At 49.2% G+C, this 24,595-nt stretch overlaps 2 protein-coding genes and 1 non-coding gene across 4 annotated transcripts in view; 2 read left to right on the plus strand and 1 right to left on the minus strand.

The window, feature by feature from the left end:
• The first annotated feature begins 1,770 nt into the window (after nucleotides 1-1,770).
• Nucleotides 1,771-16,160, plus strand: zdhhc16 (zinc finger DHHC-type palmitoyltransferase 16). Of its 2 annotated transcripts, XM_033034128.1 has the most exons (11): nucleotides 1,771-1,889; nucleotides 5,884-6,048; nucleotides 6,589-6,897; nucleotides 7,492-7,686; nucleotides 8,741-8,829; nucleotides 9,940-9,968; nucleotides 10,428-10,561; nucleotides 11,645-11,724; nucleotides 13,261-13,384; nucleotides 14,368-14,438; nucleotides 15,443-15,678. In XM_033034128.1, exons 3-11 carry the CDS (start codon nucleotides 6,661-6,663, stop codon nucleotides 15,552-15,554), a joined length of 1,071 nt encoding a protein of 356 aa, XP_032890019.1. In that variant the 5' UTR covers nucleotides 1,771-1,889; nucleotides 5,884-6,048; nucleotides 6,589-6,660; the 3' UTR covers nucleotides 15,555-15,678. The 2 variants fall into 2 exon arrangements, with proteins under 2 accessions (XP_032890019.1, XP_032890018.1); XM_033034127.1 differs by lacking the exon at nucleotides 11,645-11,724 and having other exon boundaries at nucleotides 15,443-16,160.
• On the plus strand, nucleotides 11,819-11,922 carry LOC116981688. The gene has a single exon (XR_004414283.1). It is a non-coding gene; the product is annotated as a U6 spliceosomal RNA (small nuclear RNA).
• Nucleotides 16,161-18,990: 2,830 nt separating the features above from the next.
• The window catches only part of mms19 (MMS19 homolog, cytosolic iron-sulfur assembly component), a 59,081-nt gene continuing 53,476 nt past the window's right edge, over nucleotides 18,991-24,595 (minus strand). Inside the window, exons 29-31 of the mRNA XM_033034126.1 lie at nucleotides 23,176-23,235; nucleotides 21,929-22,029; nucleotides 18,991-20,746 (exon numbers count right to left, since the gene is read on the minus strand). Coding sequence (XP_032890017.1) covers nucleotides 20,719-20,746; nucleotides 21,929-22,029; nucleotides 23,176-23,235 — 189 coding nt within the window. The 3' untranslated portion in view covers nucleotides 18,991-20,718. The remainder of the gene's footprint in view (nucleotides 20,747-21,928; nucleotides 22,030-23,175; nucleotides 23,236-24,595) is intronic.

Genomic DNA, 24,595 nt, shown 5'->3' on the forward strand with positions numbered 1-24,595 from the left:
ACTCGCGGACTGGGCCCAGAGCTGCACTCCTCACTCCCGCGGGGCTCCAGACCGGAACATTGAGTTGGGGGAGCGAGGCCCAATGGGTCCCAATTGGGGTAGGGAGGGGAGAGGGGTTATGAACAATGTTAACAAAGACAGGACTCCCAGTCCAATGAGAGATTTGTAACATTGTTGTAAGGAGAGGGAGGGCGTGGGGGAGGGGACGAGGAGAGGATTGTTGTTTAATGGAGGGAGAGCTGGGGGGTAGGGAGGGGAGAGAGGTTATGGAGGGAGGGAGTGACTGATGGTAGGGGAAAGGAGAGGGAGGAATTGGTGGGGGAGGGAAGGTGGAGAGGGGAAGAAGAAGGAGAGAGTGCTGGAGGATATGGGGAAATGAGCTGCGCCTGCGCAGTTGGGGACTATTGGTGAGTGGTGGAATATTGCGTTGGGGGAATGGGTGAGTGGTGGAATATTGCGTTGGGGGAACGGGTGAGTGGTGGAATATTGTGTTGGGGAATGGGTCCCAACGGGGTCTGGTCGTTTCCTATTTTCCTGAATAGAATGCAAAACAGTTTTTTACTGTATATCTGTACATGTGACAATAATAAACCAAACCTAAAGTTTCCAGCCTGTAATGAACTCTCAATTATTATTCCAATCATAACCATCCCAAGATAGGTACAAAGGTACTCCGACCAGAAAGCACTGCAGAGGGTGGTGAAAACTGCCCAATGCATCACCGATTCCTCACTCCCCTCCATTGAGCCCGTCCAGAGCAAATGATGTCTGCGAAGGTGGCGCAGCATCGTCAAGGACTGCTCTCACCCCTGCCACAGACTGTTTACCCTCCTCCCATCTGGGAATCGCTACAGGTCTCTCCGTTGCCGGACCAGCAGGTTCAGGAACAGCTTCCCTGCGGCTGTTACACAACTTAACTCTGCACCTTGGTGATTGCCAGTCACCCCCCCCCCCCCCCTGGACACTCCTTCCCCCAGAAAAATTGCACTATTGCTGATGTATGTACATATATATATTTTACTGTTCCATTATTCTATGTTCGCTCTTCTGGGTTTCTAACTGCATTTCGTTGTCTCTGTACTGTACGCTGCACAATGACAATAAAGAATGAATCTGAAGTGCTGCAATAATTTAACGGGTCAGGTCGCATGTCTGGTGGAAAAGGATGGTCGGATCCCTTCTTTGGTCTGAAGAAGGTCCAGGGTCCAGACCATCCTGTTTTTCCAGAGATGCTGCCTGACCCGCTGAGTTGTTCCAGCACTTTGTGACTGGAACAACTCATGTGGAGTCAAGAAACTGCAGTTCCTTGTCTCTACATAAACTCTGTCTTCTTTGCTTCCAACTCCTTTGATTACTTTTATGACTTCAACTCCACCACTGAGCCTTGCAGTCTCTTGTGGGCCGATTGCAGGAAGCATGCTGCGTGTCAGGTTTGTATGAAAATGCTTCCTGCAATCTGTCCACAAGAGATTGTTGGGCTCAGTCGTGCTGTTGAAGTCATACCATTCATCAAAGGAGTTGGAAGCAGGGAGGGCTGAGTTGATGCATTGGGGAGGTGGTAATTGGGTGTCTGCTGGAGCCACCTGAACCAAAGATCCTATAGCTCTGCTATAAGATCTTTGACCTGAACGCACTTGCCCGACAGGTACTTGGGGGCAAGCAATCGATTGCATCACGCAGCGATTCGTCCGGCCTTGGAGTGCGGCTGGGTAGGGAGGCATGACGGGAATTGTAGTCCCGCCGCTGGTGACGACGATGGGGGTCGACGGAGGTGAGAACTACAGCTCCCAGAGCGCCCCGCGGCGGGAGGACGGCGCCTTGTCTTTGTTGCCTCAGCTGCAGTGAGGTGAGGTGAAGTGAGGCGGCGGGAGAGAGGAGGGCCCTGGCCGGTGAGTGTGGGGACCCGGGAAGCGTGAACTCTGCTCCCCCCCATCCTTCCCCTCCTTCTCCCCCTCGCCTCCTCCTCTTACCCGTGCTCCCTACCCTCCCCCTCCAGACCAAGCGTGTTTCAGGCTATAAACATACATACAGTGAGTGCTGGAGTAACTCAGCGGGTCAGGCAGCAGCAGCAGCATCAGTGGACAACGTGGACCCTTCCTTCAACGGGAAGGGCAACGTGTAGAAGGCTCCTAAACCTAAACGTCACCGACCATGAATTGAGAATCTGAGCTTCTCAGATTCTGACTTTAATAGATGAATAGGGAGACTTTAGAGGACTATTGGCAAATGGAGCTATACCACTTGGCCAGCCTGTAATATGGTGGGCCAAAGGGCCTATTTCTATTCTCTGACTATGAAGGATTTGTGTTGTGGTTGAATGTACAAGTCCGGCTTAGTTCTCTTTGATTTGCGAATTGGGCGTTTTGTAAGCATCCAGTAGTTTCATGTTACAGTTATTAGGACAAGTGTGTTTTTATTAAATTCCAGTTTAATTACTTGAATTGAATATCCCTGGGATCAAGGTCTGGTAACATAACCCGAGCACTTCATTTGCAAGGCAGAGGCTCCGTTCTCCATCTGCTTTCATTACCTCTTCTGTTTCTGTGCTTTTAATATTGACAGAGGTTTGCCGATTGTTTAACTGTGTCAGGAGATTAGGCTTCCTGGGATGGTTAGGCTCAGTCTGGCGATGAGTATTAAGATCAAGCAGTTTTTAATCTCTGTCACAGAGTTTGGAGAATCGCAGCTTTGTACAGCACAGGAGGAAGCTGTTCAGGCCATCGTATTTATGCTGGATATTTTAAACGGTTCTGGCAGCACAGTAGCACAGCTGGTACAGTTGCTGCCTTACAGCCCCAGAAACCCGGGTTCGATCCTGACTGAGTGTGCTGTCTGTATGGAGTTTGTACGTTCACCCAGTGAGCGGGACCTGTCACTGTGATGAGGCAGCAGCTCTATTGCTAAGCCGCTGCATCGGATCTGGGAGGGGATTCCAGGCCAGGTTAGGAAGCAATCATTCTTAAAATTAGCGTAATGCAGCACAAAAATGGACCCTTCAGCCCTTACTCGACCTACATGCCCCATCCAAGCTAGTCCCAGTTACCATGCCGACCAGGATCTACTCTAGTCCTACCTGCCCGCATTTGGCCCATATCCCTCTAAACCTCTCTTCCCCATGTACCTGACCAAATGTATTTTAAATATTGTTATAATATCTGCCTCAGCAACTTCCTCCGGCAGCTCGTTCCATACGCCCACCACCCTCTAGTGTGGAAAACCTGCCCCTCAGGATATCGTCATACTCCACGGAAACAATGATTTTAATTATTTGATTTAATTGTTTCCGTTTTCATTTGCTTTGAGTTCTATTTTTAAAATTGCCAAGAGTCACGAATGTTTTACTGTGATATGTCCCCAAATGGAAGAATGACATTCTTACTTGCAGCAACACAACAAGATAGGCAAACATAGTACTCTGTAAACCCCGTAATAAACAACGAAAAAAAATTCAGTTTAAGAAACAAACAAGCAAATATATCGCTGGCCCTTCACCGACACAGGCTGGAGGTCCTGAAGCTCCCTCCCCACCCACACCGTGGGATTACCTTTGGCAGAAATGGTTCAAAACCATGGCTCACCGTCACTCGGGTAATTGGGGATGGGTAATAAACGCATTGACAGTAACACTGGTTCCCATTGAGTGGTTTAGTGATGAATGAAGGAGCATGGATGATCAGTGAAGCAAGCCAAGTCTAAGAGCGGCCAACCATCGGGCGAGGGGAACGTGGGACATTTGCCCCTTGACAAACGGTGATCATCCTAATGGGAGTCTGGGGAAACCTGGTTTAATAGAACAGAAAACAGTACAGCACAGGAACGTGCCCGACGGCCCATCATGTCTGTGCCCAACATGATGCCAAGACCAACTCTTATCTGCCTACACGTGACCCATCCCTTCATTCCCTGCATATCCAAAAGCCTCTTAAAAGCCATTATTAGTGCCTCCACTACCATCCCTGGCAGCATGTTCCTAGCATTCACTACTGTTGTAAAAAGAAACTTGTGCTGCACACCACCTTCAAACTTTGCTCCTCTCACCATCTAGATCTGCCCTCTAGTGTTTAGTATTTCCATGCTGGGAAAGTGGTTTTGACTGCCTACCCAACGTTGCCTCTCTATCCTGTGTAATGACGACACGTTGGTGAAACTGAAATCCCTTTGGCTTTCCTCTCTCCTGCTGGAGGATGTTTTCCATTACTGTGGTGGGAAGAAGGGACGCTGAAGGAAATGGCCCCTTCGGCCTTTGGTGTTGGTGCGTCACCAGTCCTCCCCCTCTCTCGGCCATGTGCTGGTTCCTCACCAACAGCTGGCACTCTGCTGTTGGAAGTGTTGGTCTAACCACTCTGTGCCTTTAATTTAAATTTTAAATACAGCATGGCAACAGGCCCTTCGACCTACTGAGTCCAGCGATCACCCTGTACACTAGCACTATCCACACTAGGGACAAGTTTTACAATATTGCGTGGCACAGCACATAACAACAGCTTTTCACTGTACCTCGGTACATGTGACAATAAACTAAACTGAACTGAAGCTTATCAAGCCAATTAACCAACAAACCCACGTACCTTTGGGATGTGGGAGGAAACTGGAGCACCCGGGGAAAACTTCCTAGAGACAGCACCCGAGGTCAGGATCAAACCCGGGTCTCTAGCGCTGTGAGGCAGTAACTCGAGCACTGTGACACTGGAATTGAATTAAACATGTGGGGCAGTGGGAGCAGACTTGAGTGCCCAATCTTCCTACATGTTTGATTTGTACATTGCTGATCAAAATCTGTCCAGGAAGCAGTAGCTTGAGTTTCACCATGAATTATAGAAGTAATTAGTCTTTATTACTTGGACCTTAATAATTAAGAGGTAAAGTTTAACTGATCTTCTCAAGGTGTAATGGGTTCGGGGTATAAGATCCCTTCCTTCCTTCGCCCAGGAACCAGAGGTTTTTTGCTCGGAGGGCGGTGAGTCATTCTGTTCTCGGGCTTGTGATCGTGTCTGTGCCGCCTCCTCCTGAAGGACTCTGATTCCAGAACGTCCAGCGCGGTTCTCCATGTCAGAGACGTGCTGGCGGTCTCGAGCGTAGAAACCCAGCTCGGTCCGTGTCTGTTAACCTGTGTCGGATGACAGGCAATGGAGCGGCGGGTGGCTCCGGGCCGGGTTTTCGGAAGCCAGTGGCAGGGAGGAGTGTGTGGCAGTGGGTGCCATGGTGAAAATAAACAGAGGATTTGTATTACGGTCCATCAGAGTGGCGCAGCGGTAGAGTTGCTGCCCCAATGCATCATTTCCTCCAGAGATAACCCACTGAGTTACTCCAGCATTTTGTGTCTGTCTTTGGTATTAACCAGCATCTGCAGTTCCTTTTAATTACGTTCTGCTAACATACCTGCTGTGTTTCTGGAAGTAAGAATTTCATTGTTCTGTTTCGGGACATTTGACAATAAAAATGCTCTTGATTCTTGTCCCAGTCTGAAGAAGAGTCCCGACCTGAAACATCACCAATCCATGTTCTCCGGAGTGCTGCCTTAACCGCTGAGTTACTCCAGCACTTTGTATCCATTTCTGCACCCATCTGCCTGGATTAGTTGTCCCGTGTACAGTCTTCTTCTTGCGTATAGGGCGTGCACAGCCTAAAGTTGTAGGACAACTTGTTCTATTTGATCTTATTTGACTGTGCACACCGGGTTGATTGCATTAGTCAAAACAGGACGGACCACGTGAAGGTTGCAATCTTCCACCCCCGTGTACAGTGAAAAGCTTGGTGTGAGCTGTGCCGGGAATGACACTGGCTTAGATGGGGCATCTTGGGGGGGGGGGCATGGGCAAGTTGGGCCGAAGGGCATGTTTCCATGCAGTATGACTCTATTAATGATGTTAACTCTTATTGCAGACGTTTCACTTGTGCGCACGAGCAGGTTGACGGGCTTGGTTCTCCAGTACTCGAGTGAGAGAGAGAGGCGCGCAGTGTTACTGCCATGAAATGCCAGGCTCCTGCCGCTCCATCACTGCCAGCAGAGTCTGCTCGTGGTACCGTCTGCAGGGCTTCCGTCTGACAGTAAGTGACGTCCCACTCAATGTCTGGATTAGATGTTGAACCGACCTTGTGTATAGTCACAAAGTGCTGGGGTAACTCAGCGGCTCAGGCAGCATCTCTGGAGAACATGAATACTGGAGAATAAGTATAAAGAAGGATCCTGACCCAAAACATCACCTATCCATGTTCTCCTGAGACGCTCCCCAACCCATTGAGTTACTCCAGCGCTGTGTCTTTTTTGGTAAACCGGTATCTACCGTTTGTTGTGTCTCCACTAAATTCCACGCTCTGCTTATTCTCTCGTTTGCACTGCCTGAAGTGCTCCTACATGGCCAAACACACTCAGCGGCTCAGGCAGCATCTCTGGAGAACACGGACAGGTGACGTTTCAGGTCGGGATCAGTCTGAAGAAGGGTCTTGACCCGAAACATCGCCTATCCATGTTCTCCAGAGATGCTGCCTGATCCGTTGAGTTACTCCGGCATTTTGTCTTTTTTGGTCAGCCAGCATCTGCAGTTCCTTGTACCTAACCACGGACTGACTGCTGCTCTCTCTTCTCAGTGAGGCAGCCGAGCCCGTGCGGCGACCCGCGGAGTGGGTGGTGATGCGCGGTGAGTCCTGGCTTGCCGTGCGATGAGGAAGCGGCTGCTGCAGATGTGCGGCACCATGCGCCTGATGCTGCGTTGCTGCGGGCTGGGGCGCAGGCGGAGGTCCCGGCTCCTGCACCGTGCTGCCACGTACTGGACTTACTCCAAGCTGTGCGCCAACTCCCTGCTCTACAACTCCTTCACCAACAGCGACGTGCTCCTCGACTCCCTCTTCGAACCCATTTACTGGCTGGTGGACCATGTAACCCGCTGGTTTGGCGTGGTGAGTATCGTAGTCCAAAGACTCAAGCGTCACAGGACCGTTGCTTTGTGCACTGTCGACCATAGACCACGTCACCGTGATCATACTGCACGGACCCAGGCCCTTCATCCCAACTTGTCCATGCCGGCCACGATGCCCCATCAATGCTAGTCCCATCCATCTAAACCTATCCTATCCACGCACCTGTCTAACTGCTTCTTCAACATTGCGATAATACCTGCCTCAACTACCTCCTCCGGCAGCTCCTTCCATACACCAACCACCCTTTGTGTGGAAAAAGTTACCTCTCGGTTTCCTTTTAAATCTTTCCCCCTCACCTTAAACCAATGTCCTACATCTCAAAGACGGACAGGTTTGTGGTTGAATTGCCCCTCATGTGCATGGAGTGGATGAGGTAGTGGGATAACATAGAACTCGCATGAAGGGTCGGCATGGGTTGGGTGACCCAGGGTAATTGTGCCTCGCCTGCTACAGGGATGCTGCAGGGATGGGGGAGGGGGGGGGGGGGTTTGGGATGAATACACTTCCTGCCGAGGGAGCCCCTCGCCCCCAGCTCTGCCGCCCTCACCGCCTCCTCCAACCCCTCCCCTGCAGGTGTTTGTGGTCCTGGTGATCGTCCTGACAGCCACCATCGTGCTGATTGTGTACGTGTGCATGCTGCCCGTTATCGTCAGCACCTACCCGGCCGGCTGGGTGGCCTGGCACCTCTGCTACGGCCACTGGAACCTGGTGCAGATCATCTTCCACTACTACAAGGCCGTGCGCACGCTGCCCGGGCAGCCAACACAGGTAGGGGCTCTCCCCACAGGGGCACGCGGGGGAGGGGAGGTGGGGGGCATCCGCAAGGGTCCTGGCCTCAGCATTGTGCTAGGGGGGGGGGGGGGGGGGAGGCTGAGACAGGATGGGTGGGATGGGGGAGTGGGAGGGCCATCTCAGTGGGGGGATGTGAGGGGGGGGAAAGTATATGGCTGGGGTGTATAGAGGGGGGCCAGTAGGGGGAGGAGTGGAGGAAGAGGGGGTCTCGGTGGTGGATGGATGAGGGATTGACAGGGTCACGGAGGAGCGATGGGTAGAGTCGCAAAGGGTGAATGGGTGGGAATGGCCACAGGTTAATTTTATCATCAGGGTCTATTGAGGTGGAATGGGGGCGGGGGACACACTTTTATCAAAGGAGTCATGGGGGGAAGGGGGGAAATGGGACACTGTTGTCACCACAACCATCAGGAAATGGACGGAGGGCATTGGAATTTGGCTCAGGACCACTATGGGATAGATAAGGGACGGAGTGGATCTTGGTTTGGGCTCAGTGTCATTGAAGGTGAGGATGGGGTTTTGATTTGCCCTGGACGTGTGTGCTGGGACAGTGTAGAGGGAGCTTCACTGTATCTAACCCGTGCTGTCCCTGCTATGGGCGTGTGTGCTGGGACAGTGTAGAGGGAGCTTCACTGTATCTAACCCGTGCTGTCCCTGCTATGGGCGTGTGTGATGGGACAGTGTAGAGGGAGCTTCACTGTATCTAACCCGTGCTGTCCCTGCTATGGGAGTGTGTGATGGGACAGTGTATACCAAGGGTTCTCAACCTGGGGTAGATTTCGCCTACCCAGGGGGTAAATTTGTTGATTCTGGGTTTGTACATTTTTTCTCATTGACTGACTGTGTTTGGTTCTGGTATACCGGTATCTGTTCATCATTAGTTGTTCACAAATAAGTGAAATAACTTTGTCATGTGCTATTAAAGTTGCCAGAGATAAGTTGGGAACCCCTGGTGTAGAGGGAGTGTCACTGCTTCTAAGTAACTTTGTACCAACTCCACATTTTAAATGGTTTCTCCTTGTCCATGCAGGGTAAAAGCGACATTCCGATGGTCTCTATCTGCAGGAAGTGTATTAATCCCAAGCCACCTCGAGCCCATCACTGCAGCATCTGTAACCGGTGAGACGAGGCCCAATGTTCCCGGGTGGGGAGGGTGAGTGGGTGGCTTGGTGCCTGGGGTGGAGGGAAGTCACCCTGTATCTCTTAGCTGCGGTTACCCCAAGGACTGCGGGCGGCACTGTGTCCGGCCTGTTACAGCGGCTGCCTCACAGCGTCAGAGAACCGGGTTCGATCCCGACCTCGGCTGCTGCCTGTGTGTGGATGTTGCACGTTCTCCCTGTGACTGTGTGGGTTTCCTCTGGGCGGTCTGTTTTCCTCCCACGTCTCAAAGATGTGCCGGTTTGTAGATTAGTAGATCTCTGTAAATTGCCCCTAGTGTGTTGGGAGTGGATGTGAAAATGGGAAAACAGAACTAGTGTGAACGGGTGATCACTGGTTGGTGGGCCGAAGGGCCTGTTACCGCGTTGTATCGTTAAACACAAAATAACTGTTGCTGTGCCCAGGGACTCTGCTCACAAACTCAGTCTGGGACTGGGTGCTGTCTGAAAGGTCTGTCTGAGCAGATTCAATGGCAGCTTTCCAAAGGGAAATTGCAGTAAGCCCTTGTTTTCGCGGATGTCTTTGTATCGGATTACGGTTATAACGGGCGGACCTGCCGACCTTCACCGCCAGGCTGGGCTGTAGATGCCACCTCTGGCTCACACCGCCACCGTGGCGCGCGCCACCTCACCTGCATTCCGGCCACCCACGACCATTGACTCCGCCGATCCTCACCTCTCCCCTGGGCACCAACAGGCGGGGCTGACAACTTACCTGGATTCCAGGCCCAGGCCCGGACCGAGAGTCTGAAGAAGGGTCTCGAACCCAAACGTCAAGTATCCATGTTTTCCAGAGATACTGCCTGACACGCTGAGTTACTCCAGCACTTTGTGCCCTTTAACCAGCATCTGCAGTTGTTTGTTTCGACTACTTATACAATGATAATCCCTTACTCGCTTATAGCGGACAACAATAACGGACACCATTCCCCCGCTACGGTCCTTTATAACGAGGGTTTACTGCACTTAAATGGGGAAAATAAATGACTGGGGGTGATGGATGTGGGTGAAGCTAGACTCAGGCCTTAACTTGTACAATATGACCATTAATTTGGCATGTTCTGTTTTCCAGATGTATCTTGAAGATGGATCATCATTGTCGTATCCTTGTTTCAATCTCTTTTGTACATGTTTTTAATGTGGAATAGTGGGTGAAAGTGATCAGACTCGGGTACAAGTTTGTTTAAGAAGGGTCTGCTGATGCTGGAAAATCGAAGGTAGACAAAAAAGCTGGAGAAGCTCAGCGGGTGAGGCAGCATCTATGGAGCAGAGGAGGAGAACCTCTTCACCTGGAGACTCCATTGATGCTGCCTCACCCGCTGAGTTTCCCCAGCGTTTTTGTCAGACTCGGGTACACAGTCCATGCACTGCACTGGTCCCGTCACGCACTCCCAGGGCAGGGACAGCACGGATTCGATACATACTGATAGTACTGGCTCGAAGGGCCGAATGGCCTCCTGCACCTATTTTCTATAATGGAGCTGGTTTAGGGGGTGAGGGAGGGAGCTGTGGCACAGATAACAACTTGTGTTCAGCGTTACCTCCTTGACTGCGGCACAGCCTGGCTGAATAACTGCGTTGGTCACTACAATCACCGCTACTTCTTCTCCTTCTGCCTGTTTATGACGCTGGGCTGCATCTACTGCAGCGTGAGCAGCAGGGAGATGTTTGTGGACGCCTACCTCACCATCAACGTAAGCAACTGCTCCGGGCGTAGGCCGTACATGCAGGCAATCCCTGCCTCGCCGTCCTCTACAGACTTTAGAGACACAGCACGGAAACAGGCCCTTCGGCCCACCGAGACAGTACCCACCAGCGATCACCCCCGTACACTAGCACTATCCTACGCACTAGGGACAATTTACAGAAGCCAACCTACCAACATGTACGTCTGTGGAGGAAACCAGAGCACCCGGGGAAAATCCATGCGGTCACAAGAACGTACAAACTCCGTACACACAGCACCCGTAGTCAGGATCGAACACGGGTGTCTGGCGCTGTGAGGCAGCAACTCCAACGCTGTGCCACTGTGCTGCCCCCTGCAGGAAGGATGTCTATCACGGGGACGGGTGGCTCCACTGCGCTGTGCTGTGCTGGCTCTCCTCCCACAACAGGGGAACACATTCACAGCACTGTGTGTGTGCTTCTGCTCCCTCGAGTACAGGAACAATGTCATTAAAGGGTCAATAAAGTGCTTGAGGAACTCAGCGGGTCAGGCAGCATCTCTGATAGATGACGGTTTGAGTTGGCACCCTTCTTTGGACTCTTCCGTCCCACCCCGAAACGTCACCTATCCATGTCCTCCTGAGATGCTGCCTGACCCGCTGAGTTTTAACTGTTCCTACATCTCCCTCTGGCAGCTCATCCAGGTACGGACTCCCCTCTGACTAAAAAGCTGCCCCAAACCCCTCTGAAATCTCTCCCCTCTCGCCGTAAGCTTATGGCCTCCAGTTTTAGAATCCTCTACCCTGCGAAAAATGACTGTAAGCGTTCACTTTCTCCATGCCCCTCGTGTTCTTGTACACCTCAATGAGGTCACCCTTCAGTAGTGGCACAGGAGTAGAGCGTTTTCCCTACTCTACCTCTTGCCTGATGGGAGAGGGGAGAAGAGGAGTGACTGGGGTGAGATGATCCTTGATTCTGCTGCTGTCCAAGCCGAGGCAGCATGAAGTGCAGATGGTGCGGATGGGGGCCATCCTGTACGCAGTGGGCAAGTTTGGTTGGAGGGCCTGTTTCCGTGCTGTACGACTGACTCTCTTTCTTTCTCTCACACATAGATGGCCACCGTAGCTCCCACCATCTCGTTCCGAGAAAAGGCTTTCCACAAGTCCATCATTTACCTCTGGGTTCTCTGCAGGTCAGCGCTCTCCTCCTGATGTCCACCTCTCATGCGGGATCTCAGCACAAAGTTGTAGCTATCTTTGAGTAAGAGCCATGACTTGCAATGAGCCAAGATCTTCACAGCAATTATACTAAAATTGGAACAACGCAGAGAAGATCCACACGGCCCTTGCTCAAGGATAATACACCGATTCGTGAAGCGTTCCATGTTTGTAGATATACAAGGATGTTGTCGGGACTCGATGGTCTGAGCTATAGGGAGAGGTTGGAGCACGAGGCTTATAGAGATGTATCTTATAGAGGTGTATCATAGCATGAGGGGAATAGGGTAATTGCACAGAATCTTTTACCCAGATTAGATTAGATTAGATATAATTTATTGCCACACAGCCAGGCTGGTGGAAATTTGGGTTGTCTGCAGCGATACAATAATAAAGAACACACAACCACAATAAAAGAGTTAAAGAATCAAGAACCAGAGGACATAGGTTTAACGTGAGAGGGAAAAGATTTAATAGGAACCTGAGGGGTAACTTTTTCACTCAGATGGTGGCGAGCATGTGGAACAAGCTGCCAGAGGAGATAGTTGAGCCAAAATAGCCTTTACTAGACATTTGGACAGGGACATGGACAGGAAAGGTTTAGAGGGATGTGGGCCACGAGCAGGCAGGTGGGGCTAATGTAGATGTGGCAGCATGGACGAGTTGGGCTGAAGGGCCTGTTTCCGTGCTATATGACTGCGATGTAGGGCGGGATGTTTGCAGGATGTGATCAGGTGCCCATCCATCATGTGAGCTCCATCCAAGACCCATAAAAAACCAACCTCCCTTCCATTGATTGTCTACACCAGGCTGCCTCGACAAGGCCACCAGTCTAATCAAGGACCAGTCTCGTCCCGGTCACTCCCTCTTCTCCCCTCTCCCATCGGGCAAGAGGTACAGAAGTGTGGAAACGCACACCTTCACATTCAGGGACAGTTTCTTCCCAGCTGTTATCAGGCAACTGAACCACCCTATCACCAACTAGAAAGCTGTCCTGAACCATGTACATCATTGGAGACCCTCAGACTATCTTTATCTGACGTTACTGGACCATCTTGCACTATCTTCCCTTTATCCTGTATATGTACACTAGACAGCTTAATTGTAATCATGTATAGTTCTTAAGTTCATGTTCATAAGTAAAAGGAGCAGAATTAGGCCATTCGGTCCATTGTCTACTCCACCATTCAATCATGGCTGATCTATCTTTACCTCTCAACCCCGTTCTCCTGATTTCTCTCGACACCCGTACTAATCAAGAATCTCTGCCTTCAAAATATCCATTAATTATAAAAAATGAAAGGAAAATTATCCATATTGTCTTTCTGCTGACTGGATAGCAGACACCAAAAAGCTATTCGCTGTACCGCAGTACACATGACAATAATAAATTAAACTAAGTTGACATCTCCCTCACCCCACCCTTGTCCGCAGCTCCGGAGACCCTGGGTGCTTGAGTGGGCTTTGTTTGGCAGTGCCGTTAATGCAACCCCCTCTCTCTCTCCCGCCAGCTCGGTGGCTCTGGCCCTCTGCGGCCTCACTCTGTGGCACATGGTACTTATCATGTGTGGGGAAACCAGTATCGAGAGGCACATCAACAAGAAGGAACGGCAGAGACAGCAGCAGAAGGGCCGGGTAAGTTCCGTCCCGTTTCGGGACATAATGACAATAGTCGCTGAAGTTTAGAAGGATGAGGGGGGAGATCTCACTGATAGTTACCGAACAGTGAAAGGCCTGGATGTGGAAAGGATGTTTCCTCTAGTGGGAGAGTCTAGGGCCAGAGGCCACAGCCTCAGAATAAAAGGATGTACCTTTAGAAAGGAGATGATGAGGAATTTCTTTAGACAGAGGATGGTGAGCCTGTGGAATTCATTGCCACAGACAGCTGTGGAGGCCAAGTCAATGGATATTTTAAGGTGTAGATTGACAGAATCTTGATTAGTAAGGGTGTCGGGGGTTATGGGATGAAGGCAGGAGACTGGGGTTGTGAGGGGAAAATAGATCAGTCATGACTGAATGGCGGAGTAGACTCCCTTACTAATCAAGAATCTGTTAATCTCTGCTTTAAAAATACCCAGTGAGTTGGCCTCCACAGTCTTCTGTGGCAGTAAATTCGTCCCCTTCTGACTTAAGAAATTCCTCCTCGTCTCCTTTCTAAATGTACGTCCTTTTATCCTGGGGCTCTGGCCTCTGGTCCTAGACTCTCCCGCTCTGTCCAGGCCTTTCACTGACCTTTGGAGACCTGGTGGAGAGAGAGTCGGGTGGGAGACCTCCTTGGTGGTCCACTCAAAGGCCTGGCCAAGTTGGCTGTTCACAGGTCCAGGCAGTGGGCTGTTGGTCACCCAGGCCGACTGCCTGCCCCTCTTCCGAGGACGAGTCCTTGAAGAGGGAGCCCACGGTGTTCACTGGCTCTCCCGAGTCCTTCTGGTGAGTGCCACAGGGGCGGGAGTTTGTGGGGGGGGGGGGAGGGTATTTACTTAACATTGGAGTGTTCAATCTTCAGACCATGAGTTGTAAGCTACCCAAGTGGAATAAGAGGTGCTGTTCCTCCAGCTGAACTCTAGTTGTTTCTCACCCGCTATTCCCAGCATTTTTACATTGTCCTTCTCTCCGAACAGGTTTTCCGAAATCCATTTCACGCGGGAAAACTGAACAACTTGAAAATATTTCTGGGAATAGAGAAATGGAGGTAAAATTCGTTAAAGTGGGGGAGAGTGTGTCTTGAGAGAGGGTGGAGATGGGCTGTTGAAGATCTGCTATGATTCTTCCTTGCGTACACACCACGGTTGTGGGGACAGGTTTAGGTTTATTATTGTCACGTTTACCGAGGTACAGTGAAAAGCTTTTGTCGTGTTCAAATAAGTGAAATAACTTTGTCATGTGCTAACCGGTCAGTGGAAAGAATCTGGAAAAATACATGATTATAATTGAGCCATCCACAGGATATAGCGAATAATGTTTAGTGCAAGATAAAAGCCAGTAAATAATAGACAATAGGTGCAGGAGTAGGCCATTCGGCCCTTCGAGCCAGCACCGCCATTCAATGTGATCATGGCTGATCATCCCCAATCAGTACCCCGTTCCTGCCTTCTCCCCATATCCCCTGACTGCTATTTTTTAGAGACCTATATAGCTCTCTCTTGAAAGCATCCAGAGAACCTGCCTCCACCGCCCTCTGAGGCAGAGAATTCCACACTCACCACTCTGTGAGAAAAAGTGTTTCCTCATCTCCGTTCTAAATGGCTTACTCCTTATTCTTAAAGTCCGATTAAAGATAGTCCGAGGGTCTCCAATGAGGTAGATAGTAGCTTGGGACCGCTCTCTAGTTGCGTGCTATCCAACAGATCAGCTGATGCTATACATAGATACAATCAAGTCAAACTCAAGTTCAACAGGTAGAGGAAAGGGGAGATACAGAGTGCAGAATATAGTTCTCAGCATTGTAGTGCACCAGTTCCAGAGACAAAGTCCAATGTCCACAATGGGGTAGAGGTGAATTGGACAGTATCCTAGCAAATGGAAGGACCGTTCCGAAGCCTGGTAACAGAGGGAAAGAATATGTTCCTGAGTCTGGTGGTGTGCACTTCTAAGCTTCTGTACCTCCTGCCGGATGGGAGCGGGGAGGAGGAGGAATGACTGGGGGGTGAGTGCGGTAATGACTGTTGTATTAATGCACATTCTCCTGTGTTGCAGCCACTATGTCACTCGTTTGCTGCTCCCATCCTCACACCTTCCTTACGGAGATGGAATGGTGTGGACACTCCCGGCACCCTTCACTGTGGACAAGACAATCTTGGCGATTTGATGAGGGGGGGGGGGGGGGGGGGGGGAGGGGGGGAAGCAGAAGCAATGGAGCAGATATCTTTGTTCAGTAGGAAGAGGACGTGTGAAATGCAGGGACTGAGGACTTAACCCGCTCTCCAGCGAAGGGGGGAAAAGGAACCCTGGAACAGAAACCGATCCAGTGACTGCTCACTGCTCCTCGCGTTCAAAGGGAATAGTTATACGCTCAGCAAAGCATAAAAGGCCACAGCAGCTGAACATTACTCACACCATGAAGCTGTGCTTCACAGGACGGGAGTCAGCAGGGAGTTTTGCTTGCTTTTATACCCGCCAACGTTTATGTACAGACTAATCGAGAGCCAACGTCACAAATAGCTATAACCTCCCACAGGTGTAATAAATGACTTCCTTTCCTCAAGATGCTGTCAAATGGAAGTGAGAAGGTGAGGTTGTGCTGGGAGGAGTTCCTCGTAATCACTGGGATTTAACTTGCTAGGTGCAGTAGGGAAATAAGGACCAAAACCCCTCTCACCATTCATACAGTTGGGGGGGAGGGGGCTAGAGAGAAATCTATTTCACTTTGCTGAATAGAGTTCCTGCGACTGGAGAGGCAGATGCTGCTTTACAAAAAAAGACACAAAGTGCTGAAACGTTTCAGCACGGTGGCACAGTGCCAGAGACCCGGTTTCAATCCTATCTGTGTGAAGTTTGGTCACGTTCTCCCTGTGACCGTGTGGGTTTCCCCCGAATGCTCGGGTGCTCGGGTTTCCTCCCACATCCCAAAGACGTGCAGGTTTGTAGGTTAATTGGCTTTGGTGAAATTGTAAATTGTCCCTAGTGTGTAGGATTGTGCTAGTGTACGGGGTGATCGCTGGTCAGCGCAGACTCGGTGGGCCAAAGGGCCTGTTCAAGCGCTATATCTCTACAGTCAGGCAACATCTCTGGAAAACATGGATAGGTGATATTTCTTGACCCAACCAGAAACATCGGCAGATTATGTCCTCCTGAGGTGCTGCTTGATCTACTGATTTCTTCCAGCACTTTGAGTCTTTTATTTTCTGAATTAAGACCTTGTTTGTATCCAAGAGGGTTGCGAATATTTTGCTTCCCACTTCCGCAATTTAAAAGCGTGTGAAGTGACTAGATGTGATCCATGACCTTAACACAGCTTTGGTGAGTGTGTGCGCGTGCCTGTGCGCCCCCAGGTGCGTATGTATGTAGCCTGTTTGTGTGGTGCGTAAGTGTGTGAAAGTCACACGCATCACCATGGTACAAGCATCTCCCTGCCTCACAGTGGAAAGGAGGTGAAGGATTCAGTGATCATTTCCTTTATTATTGGTACTTGGGTATTGCAGTTATATAATTTAATGATTATTGTTGTAAACATTGTTTTGTGGGTCATTTGTTTTGTCAAGTTTACTACAAATCACACTTTAGTTACTCTGGCATCTCTAAAGTGCATTGGAGATGTTTGGAGTGTGTGTCCTCCGAGTTACTCCTCTCACTGAAGGAAATGGGTGTCCCTCTTGCACAGGGATGGTGAAGTCAAGGAGCAACAGCGTCAGGCGCTCCTTATTAGGGCAGAAACAGTTGGCTGTCGTTGCCAATGCAAGCTAGTTGGTGCTACCAGAACAGGAACCAGTGAGCTCAGCCCACAAATCACCAGCACCCTCACTCTTCTGAGCCAGAGTCCACAAGCTGGGTTGCAGCTGCACCCATAATCCCAGCGGAGTCACACTCAGGTACTTGTCACTTGAAGCTGGCCCTCACAAACATTAGTGGTCGACTTATGTCCAACTACATTGGTAAAATGTTTCTTCTCTTGAGCTTGGGATAGGGCAAGTGCTTTTAGTGAAAGTAATGTTTTGTTATTTGCCCAGCCGGGTTAATTTTGTGAATGCTATTTCTCTCAAGATAGAAATCCATGTAAAACAGCCTGGGTTAAATACCTTCAGATTCATATGCTGCTCTCACGATGTCTCGGAATAAGTCAAGACTTGTTTTGAGTCAGAGCTACTGAAGAATCTAGGATTTCTATACGTGTATAGTCGAGCACCACATTTTTTAAACTTCAGTGTTCTCTCTTTCAGCATCTGTTCAAATCCTACCACAATAACATCCTTGTTCCATCAGTCATCTAATGTACTTCCAATAACTGCAAGATTTGTACCGTTTAAACTTTGGTGAATTTCAGTGTAATGGCAACCACCATCTCCTACAAATAAATCTTAATTGTTGACAATTTTCACAACAGCGATATCTTTCTTTAGTTGGCCAAGCTGGAAATTTGTTACAACTGGCCCTCATCTCAATGTGGAAAGTTAAAGGAAACCTTAAAATCTGCTTTTAAATATTGTTAAGAATGGGGCATTCTCTGTGCATAGAAGGAAGTCTGCCCCTACTTTAAGCTGGCTTTTACAATCTACCAACCTCCTACTCATTTTGCACATCCTGTTCATTAGTTTAATCATTTAAGAATATTACAGACAGAAATGTTGATTGGACCTACACTGCATGTTTCACAAACCTATGAGGATGGAATTAAATCTGACACCTACCCTCACTACCCCAATGGTAGGGTCTGCAGCTGGGCAGACGTTCAGTGAGTTATGCCCCCTTACCCAAGATTGCAGAAAAAAAATTAAGCTCACTCGGAGCTACAGACTGCACCAGTGACTAGCCTTTTGAAATGCACCCGAAGGAAACCTTATGAGATACAGGTCCTTCAGCCCACTGAATCTGCACTGACCAGTGATCACCCCGTACACTAACACCTACACACCAGGGATAATTTTACAACTTACCAAAGCAAAATTAACCTACAAACCTGTACGTCTTTAGAATGTGGGAGCACCCAGAGAAAATCCACACGGTCACAGGAACAACTTACAAACTCGGTACAGGCAGCACCCATAGTCAGGATCGAACCCAGGCTCTGGAACTGTAATAATGCCGCTGTCCCACTTAGGAAACCTGAACGGAAACCTCTGGAGACTTTGCGCCCCACCCAAGGTTTCCGTGCGGTTCTCGGAGGTTTTGCAACCTCCAGCAACCACCTGCAACCTCCGGGAACCGCACGGAAACCTTCGGTGGGGCGCAAAGTCTCCAGAGGTTTCCGTTCAGGTTTCCTAAGTGGGACAGGGGCTTAACCGCTGCATCACTGTGCTGCCCAATTTCCCTCTAGTGGCCAAACGCAGGCAGGAGGGACATGTTGGTTGATGTGGGCCAAATGGCCTGTTTCCACGCTGTATAATATGATGACCCATTGTGGCTTGTGGGAATCAGCCGTATGTAAAATAACCATTTCATACATTTAATGTGCTTCGTTGATTGTCGTGGCTGGAACAGCACGTTCATGAAAGACAATACAGAAACTGAGCAGCTTTTTAAATTGTCATTAGCAGTAGCAGCCCCCATGTTCCACATCCCAACAACAGCCAACACAACCCACTGACAAGCATCGTTTAACACTGGCAGTCTTTATTAAAGTATATCCTTTGGGGGAAACCCATCTTTAATTTTCATAATGTTCATTATTCCTCCAGTTGAAAGTTAAATTCACATCAGCTGTGCAGCCAACTACAAATCACATCCATTCTGTGAACTAGATAGCTGGAACCCAGTTAGTCACACCACCTCTTTTCTTCTCTGGAGAAGAAGCTCACTGCACAGAGCAGGCTGTAACTATACCAGTCAAACGTGGAAGCAAGCGTTGAGCAAGGGCCCTCCCTGGGACGAGGAGCAGACCAAGGAATCCTTCCTTGGACACGACCTTCCCTGCTGCAAGCCAGCAGACCACTGGAAAATACAAGCCAACAGCCTCTGGAACACAGTTACAAATGGTCTGAAGGGCACCCTTTAACTAATCTAGATACTGCCTAGTATCTGTACGGTGCTGGCAGTAATTCTGTAACATCCACAAAGTGCTGGAGGAACTCATCAGGTCAGGCAGCATCTGTGGAGGGAATGGGAGAGGCAATGCTTTGGGCCAGGACCCTTCCACTCTGGTTGGAGGTGTTGTCATCTGTATATGCAGCCTGACTGACAAACCTTCTGTCCAGCACAAACTCTGCTTGTTCGCACTTCACACCTTGCTCACTCACAGTAATAAACACCGCTGTCGTAAAGAGTAGCGGCCAACACAAAGCAGCTTCAACCAAGCAGCAACCCCCTGTATTACACGCTGGAACACCACGGTCACTCCTAACCGTGCACCCATCCAAGTCTTCATGATCAACATTGCTGGAAGCGACCAGCAAGTTAAACCAAGCAAGTTCAGCACCCGGATTTCAAAGTCTCTCACTTTCACTCGATTTCAGTCTCACTGCTAGGATTTCTCTTTTTATATCAGAGATACAGCATGGAAATAGGCCCTTCGGCTCACCAAGTCTACAACGACCATCGATCACCCATTCACACTGGTTCTACATTATCCCACTTTCTCATCCACTCCCTGCACACTAGGGGCGATTTACAGAGGGCTAAATAACCAGCAAACCGCACATCTTTGAGACGTGGGAGGAAAACGGAGCACCCGAAGGAAACCCACGCAGTCATGGGGAGAACATTCAAACTCCACACACAGACAGCACCTGAGGTCACGATTGAACCCAGGTCACGGGCGCCGCGAGGCAGCGGCTCGACCAGCTGCGCCACTGTGCTGCTCACTGATCTAAATATAAAAACAATGATTAGCATGCTGCCTGTAACTGCCTCCCAGGTATCCATTGTTCCAAAGACGTTATTCCAACCCTCCTGGAATTGCTGATATAGGGCATGGTCCTTCCCGATACAGCTCCGGTGTCGATTTATCTATCGGCTCTGATTAGGCAATGGCCCAAGTGCTTGATGAGGCTGCCCTGAAGTGTGCTGGCTTTTTTCCTCTCCGGTTCTTGGTCGATGACTGAAACAATCAAAGTGAGTTGCTCAGAGATCACGAGGTTGCTTCTTTACATCCTACTCCTAACACTGGCCATCGATAGCCCACAGGGCTCGATGAAAAATGTGCTTTGTAATAAGTTTATTAAACAATCGGTTAAGCGTCAGTCACTGTGAGAGATGGTTCAATTTCCCTCTGGTTTTGAACGTTGCGTCGAACAGGTTTCTGGCTGTAAACATGGGGGGAAAAGGCTGTGTTTCAGCTGATTGTCCCTGTCCTCTCTCAGATCAGTTGGTCGGGGCGAACATCACCTGCCCGGGCTCCCAAGAAGAAACCTGAAACACAGCCCGCAGATAGTTGAGGCATGTACTAATCGCAATGATAAACAAACATTTAGACAGGTACATAGGCAGCTCTTTCAAAGAACCAACACCGACTCAAGGACCTGAGCTATAGGGAGCGGTTGAGCATGTTATGAGTCCATTCCTTGGAGCGCAGGAGGTGATCATGTAGAAGTGTACAAAATCAAGAGGAATAGATCGGCTAAACGCACAGTCTCTTGCCCAGAGGAGGGGGAATTGAGAACATAGGGTTTGGGCGAGGGGGGGGGAAAGATTTAATAGGAAACTGATAGGCATCTTTTATTTTCTTACACAAAGAATGGTGGGTGTATGGAACGAGCTGCTAGAGGAGGTAGTTGAGGCAGGTACAATCACAACATTTTACAAACATTTAAACTGGCGTATGGATCGGATAGGTTTCGAGGGATATGGGCTGGCAGGTGGGATTAGTGTAGATGGGGCATGTTGGTCAGCATGGGCAAGTTGGACCAAAGGGCCCCTTTCCACTCTGTATAACTATTATTTTTGGCAGATCTGGGAGAAAGGGGAAAAAAAGTTGACCAATAATTCTTTCCTGTTCCGCAAAATAATACAAGAGTGATCGGTTTCCAAATGTATGGAACTAGAACATTGAACTTTTACAGGCTGCAGGAGAGAGATTTCAGAGAGAACTCTGGGCAAATGTTTTACTCCGAGTAGTCTGTAGATGGAAAGGAAGGGTTTAGAGGGATATGGGCCAAACGCAAACAAATGGGATAGGTGACATTTTGGGTCAGAACCCTTTGTCAAACAGAGATAGAGATGGGGAGGGGGAGGGGGAGGGGGAGGGGGACTGGAGGCGAGAAAAGACCAGAATATATCAGGGCCGGCAACAGATGACTTCAGGAAGGGTAGAGTCTACTCCAGCATTTTGTGTCTATCTTCAGTATAAACCAGCATCGGCAGTTCCTTCCTACACAGGAACATGGCACAGTCCAGTGTGCAAAACATGGACAAGGTGGGCCAAAGGGCCAGTTTCTCTGCAGTATACCTCTAGGACATTACAGAGCAGTGGGGGAAACTTGCTGTCAGCTATTTGGTACTCAATCCTGCCCTCCCACCTGTGACCGCAGTAAAAAGACTGGACATTCAAGGACAATAAGCAGAGGGATTATTCTCCCTCCGTTCCACACGTACCACTCTCCCCGCGCTACGACCGCCTCCCTCCTCACCAGCCTCTTCTTGTCGTCCAAGGGTTTGGCCAGAGCTTGGATCACACGGGCCTTGTGGGGAAGAATCTGCAGAAGGAAGGCAGGTTAAGTCCAAGGCTGCCTTCAACACAGTAGCACAGCAAGGCCGTGCTCTATCCTATATCTAGGAGTACAAGCGCATGATTCCATGAAGGTTGAGTCGCAGGTCGATAAGGTGGTCAGAAAGGCTTTTGGCATTTTGGCCTTCATCAGTCAGAGTATTGAGTTGGGAGGTCATGTTGCAGTTGTATAAGACGTTGGTGAGACCCCATTTAGAATATTGTGTTCAGTTCTGGGCTACATGTTATAGGAAAGATATTGTCAAGCTTGAAAGGGTTCAGAAAAGATTTACTAAGATGTTGCCAGGACTAGAGGGTGTAAGCTATAGGGAGAGGTTGAGTAGGCTGGGCCTCTATTCCAAGGAGCGTAGGAGGATGAGGGGAGATCTTATAGAGGTGTATAAAATCATGAGAGGAATAGATCGGGTAGATGCACAGAGTCTTTTACCCAGAGTAGGGAAATCGAGGACCAGAGGACATAGGTTCAAAGTGAAGGGGAAAAGATTTAATAGGAATCCGAGGGGTAACTTTTTCACACAGGGTGGTGGGTGTATGGAACGAGCTGCCAGAGGAGGAAGTTGAGGCTGGGACAATACCACCGTTTGAGAAACAGTTGGACAGGTACATGGATAGGACAGGTTTGGAGGGATATGGACCAAGCGCAGGCAAGTGGCACTAGTGTAGCTGGGACATTGTTGACCGTTGTGGGCGAGTTGGGCCGAAGGGCCTGTTTCCACACTGTATCACTCTATGACTCCGACTCGATCTGCCAGTAGAACAAGGCCGTGGGAAACATGCCCACCTATACCTTTAGAGATACAGAGTGGAAACAAGCCCTTCAGCTCACCGAGTCCATGCTGACCGCAATCACCCATACACTTGTTCTCTCCTCGACACTAGGGACAATTTAGAGACCAATTAACCTACAAACCTGCACGTCTTTGAAATGTGGGAGGAAACTGGAGCACTTGGAGGAAACCCATGCGGTCACGGGGAGAGCGTACAAACTCCATAGTCAGGATCAAATCCCGGTCCCATGCGCTGTAAGGCAGCAACTCTACCGCTGCGCCACTGTGCTCCCAAAATTGCAAGGTCAGTGAATGAAGTGAGAGGTGAACAACTATGCAGATCTTACCACGTGCGAGGGCAGTTTCGTCAGTGCATGCACACACTGCAAAGAGGAAATGCGGACTTTCTGCAAGTAAAACAGAGACAGACCAACATCAGAGAGTAAACAATCCTTTCAATGATACCACACCTAGAACATCAGATCTTCCCGAACATCAACATATCTCTATGTGTAGGATGGAACTGCAGATTCTGGTTGATACCGAAGATAGGCGCAAAATGTTGGAGTAACTCAGCTGCTCAGGTAGCATCCCTGGGGAAAAGGAATCAGTGAGGTTTCGGGCGAGGTTCAGAATCAGTCTGAAGAAGGGTTCCGACCAACTGAGGTACTCCATCAAACCATCTTTTCTCTGATGCTTACAAAAATTAAGCGCAAGCGAACAAAAAGGGTAAAAAATAAAGCTTGGCTGACTGTTCAAATATAAAATCATTTTTGCTGATTCCAGATAGCTGCCAAGAATAAACTGGATATGGGGAGATGGGTTGACATGATGTTGCTATGGTCTGGAACCCACTTCCTGAAAGGGCAGAGGAATTTGATTCAATGGGAACTTGCAAAAAGGAAATTGGGAAGTAGCTGCAAAGCTCCAAGGAGGTAGGATTAACAGAAGAGCTCTTTCAAAGAACCATCATCAACTCAATTCCTTGGAGCACAGGAGGTTGAGAGATGATCGTATAGAAGTGTACAAAATCATGAAAGGAATAGGTAAGGTGAATCAACCTGTTACCCAGAGTAGGGGAATCGTGAATCTGAGAACCTGTTTTGAGAGGGGGAAAGGTTTAATAATAACCTGAGGGTTAACTTTTTTTTTTTTTACACAAAGAATGGTGGGTGTATGGAACGAGCTACCGGAGGAGGTATTTGAGGCAGGTACGATTGCAATGTTTAAGAAACATTTAGACAGGTGCATGGATAGGACAGGTTTAGATGGATATGGGCCAAACGCAGGCAGGTGGGACATGTTGGGCTATTTGGGCCCATTTCCTATGACACTCAGTAAGGCACAAGCTGAGTTTGGTACTTTGGTCGGTATGGATGATTTGGGCTGAAGGGTCTCCTGTTTCCGTGCTGTATGACTGCAGCACAGTACAACGGGCTGTAAAGATTTATGCTAGATTCAGAGAGCAAGATTTGGAAGGGTCAAAAGGTCTCCCCAGCACAGAGACAGTTGAAAATACACGTACTTTAATCCACTTCCCGATCACTTGGTCCAACTTTAGTCCAGAAACAAAGTCATTGCAATTTTATCCAGACCAGCAATGCCCCTCCCTATTTGTGCACAGCTTTACAATATTCTAGGCAATATTTTTTTTTTAAGATACAAAGTGATGGAGTAACTTAGCGGGTCAGGCAGCATCTCTGGAGAGCATGGATAGATACAAGAATCGCAACTCGAAAGGTCACCTATCCATATTGTCCTGAGATG

Source organism: Amblyraja radiata, chromosome 15 (assembly GCF_010909765.2).
Source record: "Amblyraja radiata isolate CabotCenter1 chromosome 15, sAmbRad1.1.pri, whole genome shotgun sequence".
NCBI classification, from domain to species: domain Eukaryota; kingdom Metazoa; phylum Chordata; class Chondrichthyes; order Rajiformes; family Rajidae; genus Amblyraja; species Amblyraja radiata.

What these genes read in the sequence shown, in the direction of transcription:
- zdhhc16 (XM_033034127.1), top strand. Translation starts at nt 6,661, where the DNA reads ATGAGGAAGCGGCTGCTGCAGATGTGCGGCACCATGCGCCTGATGCTG. An exon ending in TAACCCGCTGGTTTGGCGTG is followed by an intron (nt 6,898 to 7,491) that starts GTGAGTATCGTA and finishes CCTCCCCTGCAG; the next exon opens with GTGTTTGTGGTCCTGGTGAT. An exon ending in ACGCCTACCTCACCATCAAC is followed by an intron (nt 10,562 to 13,260) that starts GTAAGCAACTGC and finishes CTCTCCCGCCAG; the next exon opens with CTCGGTGGCTCTGGCCCTCT.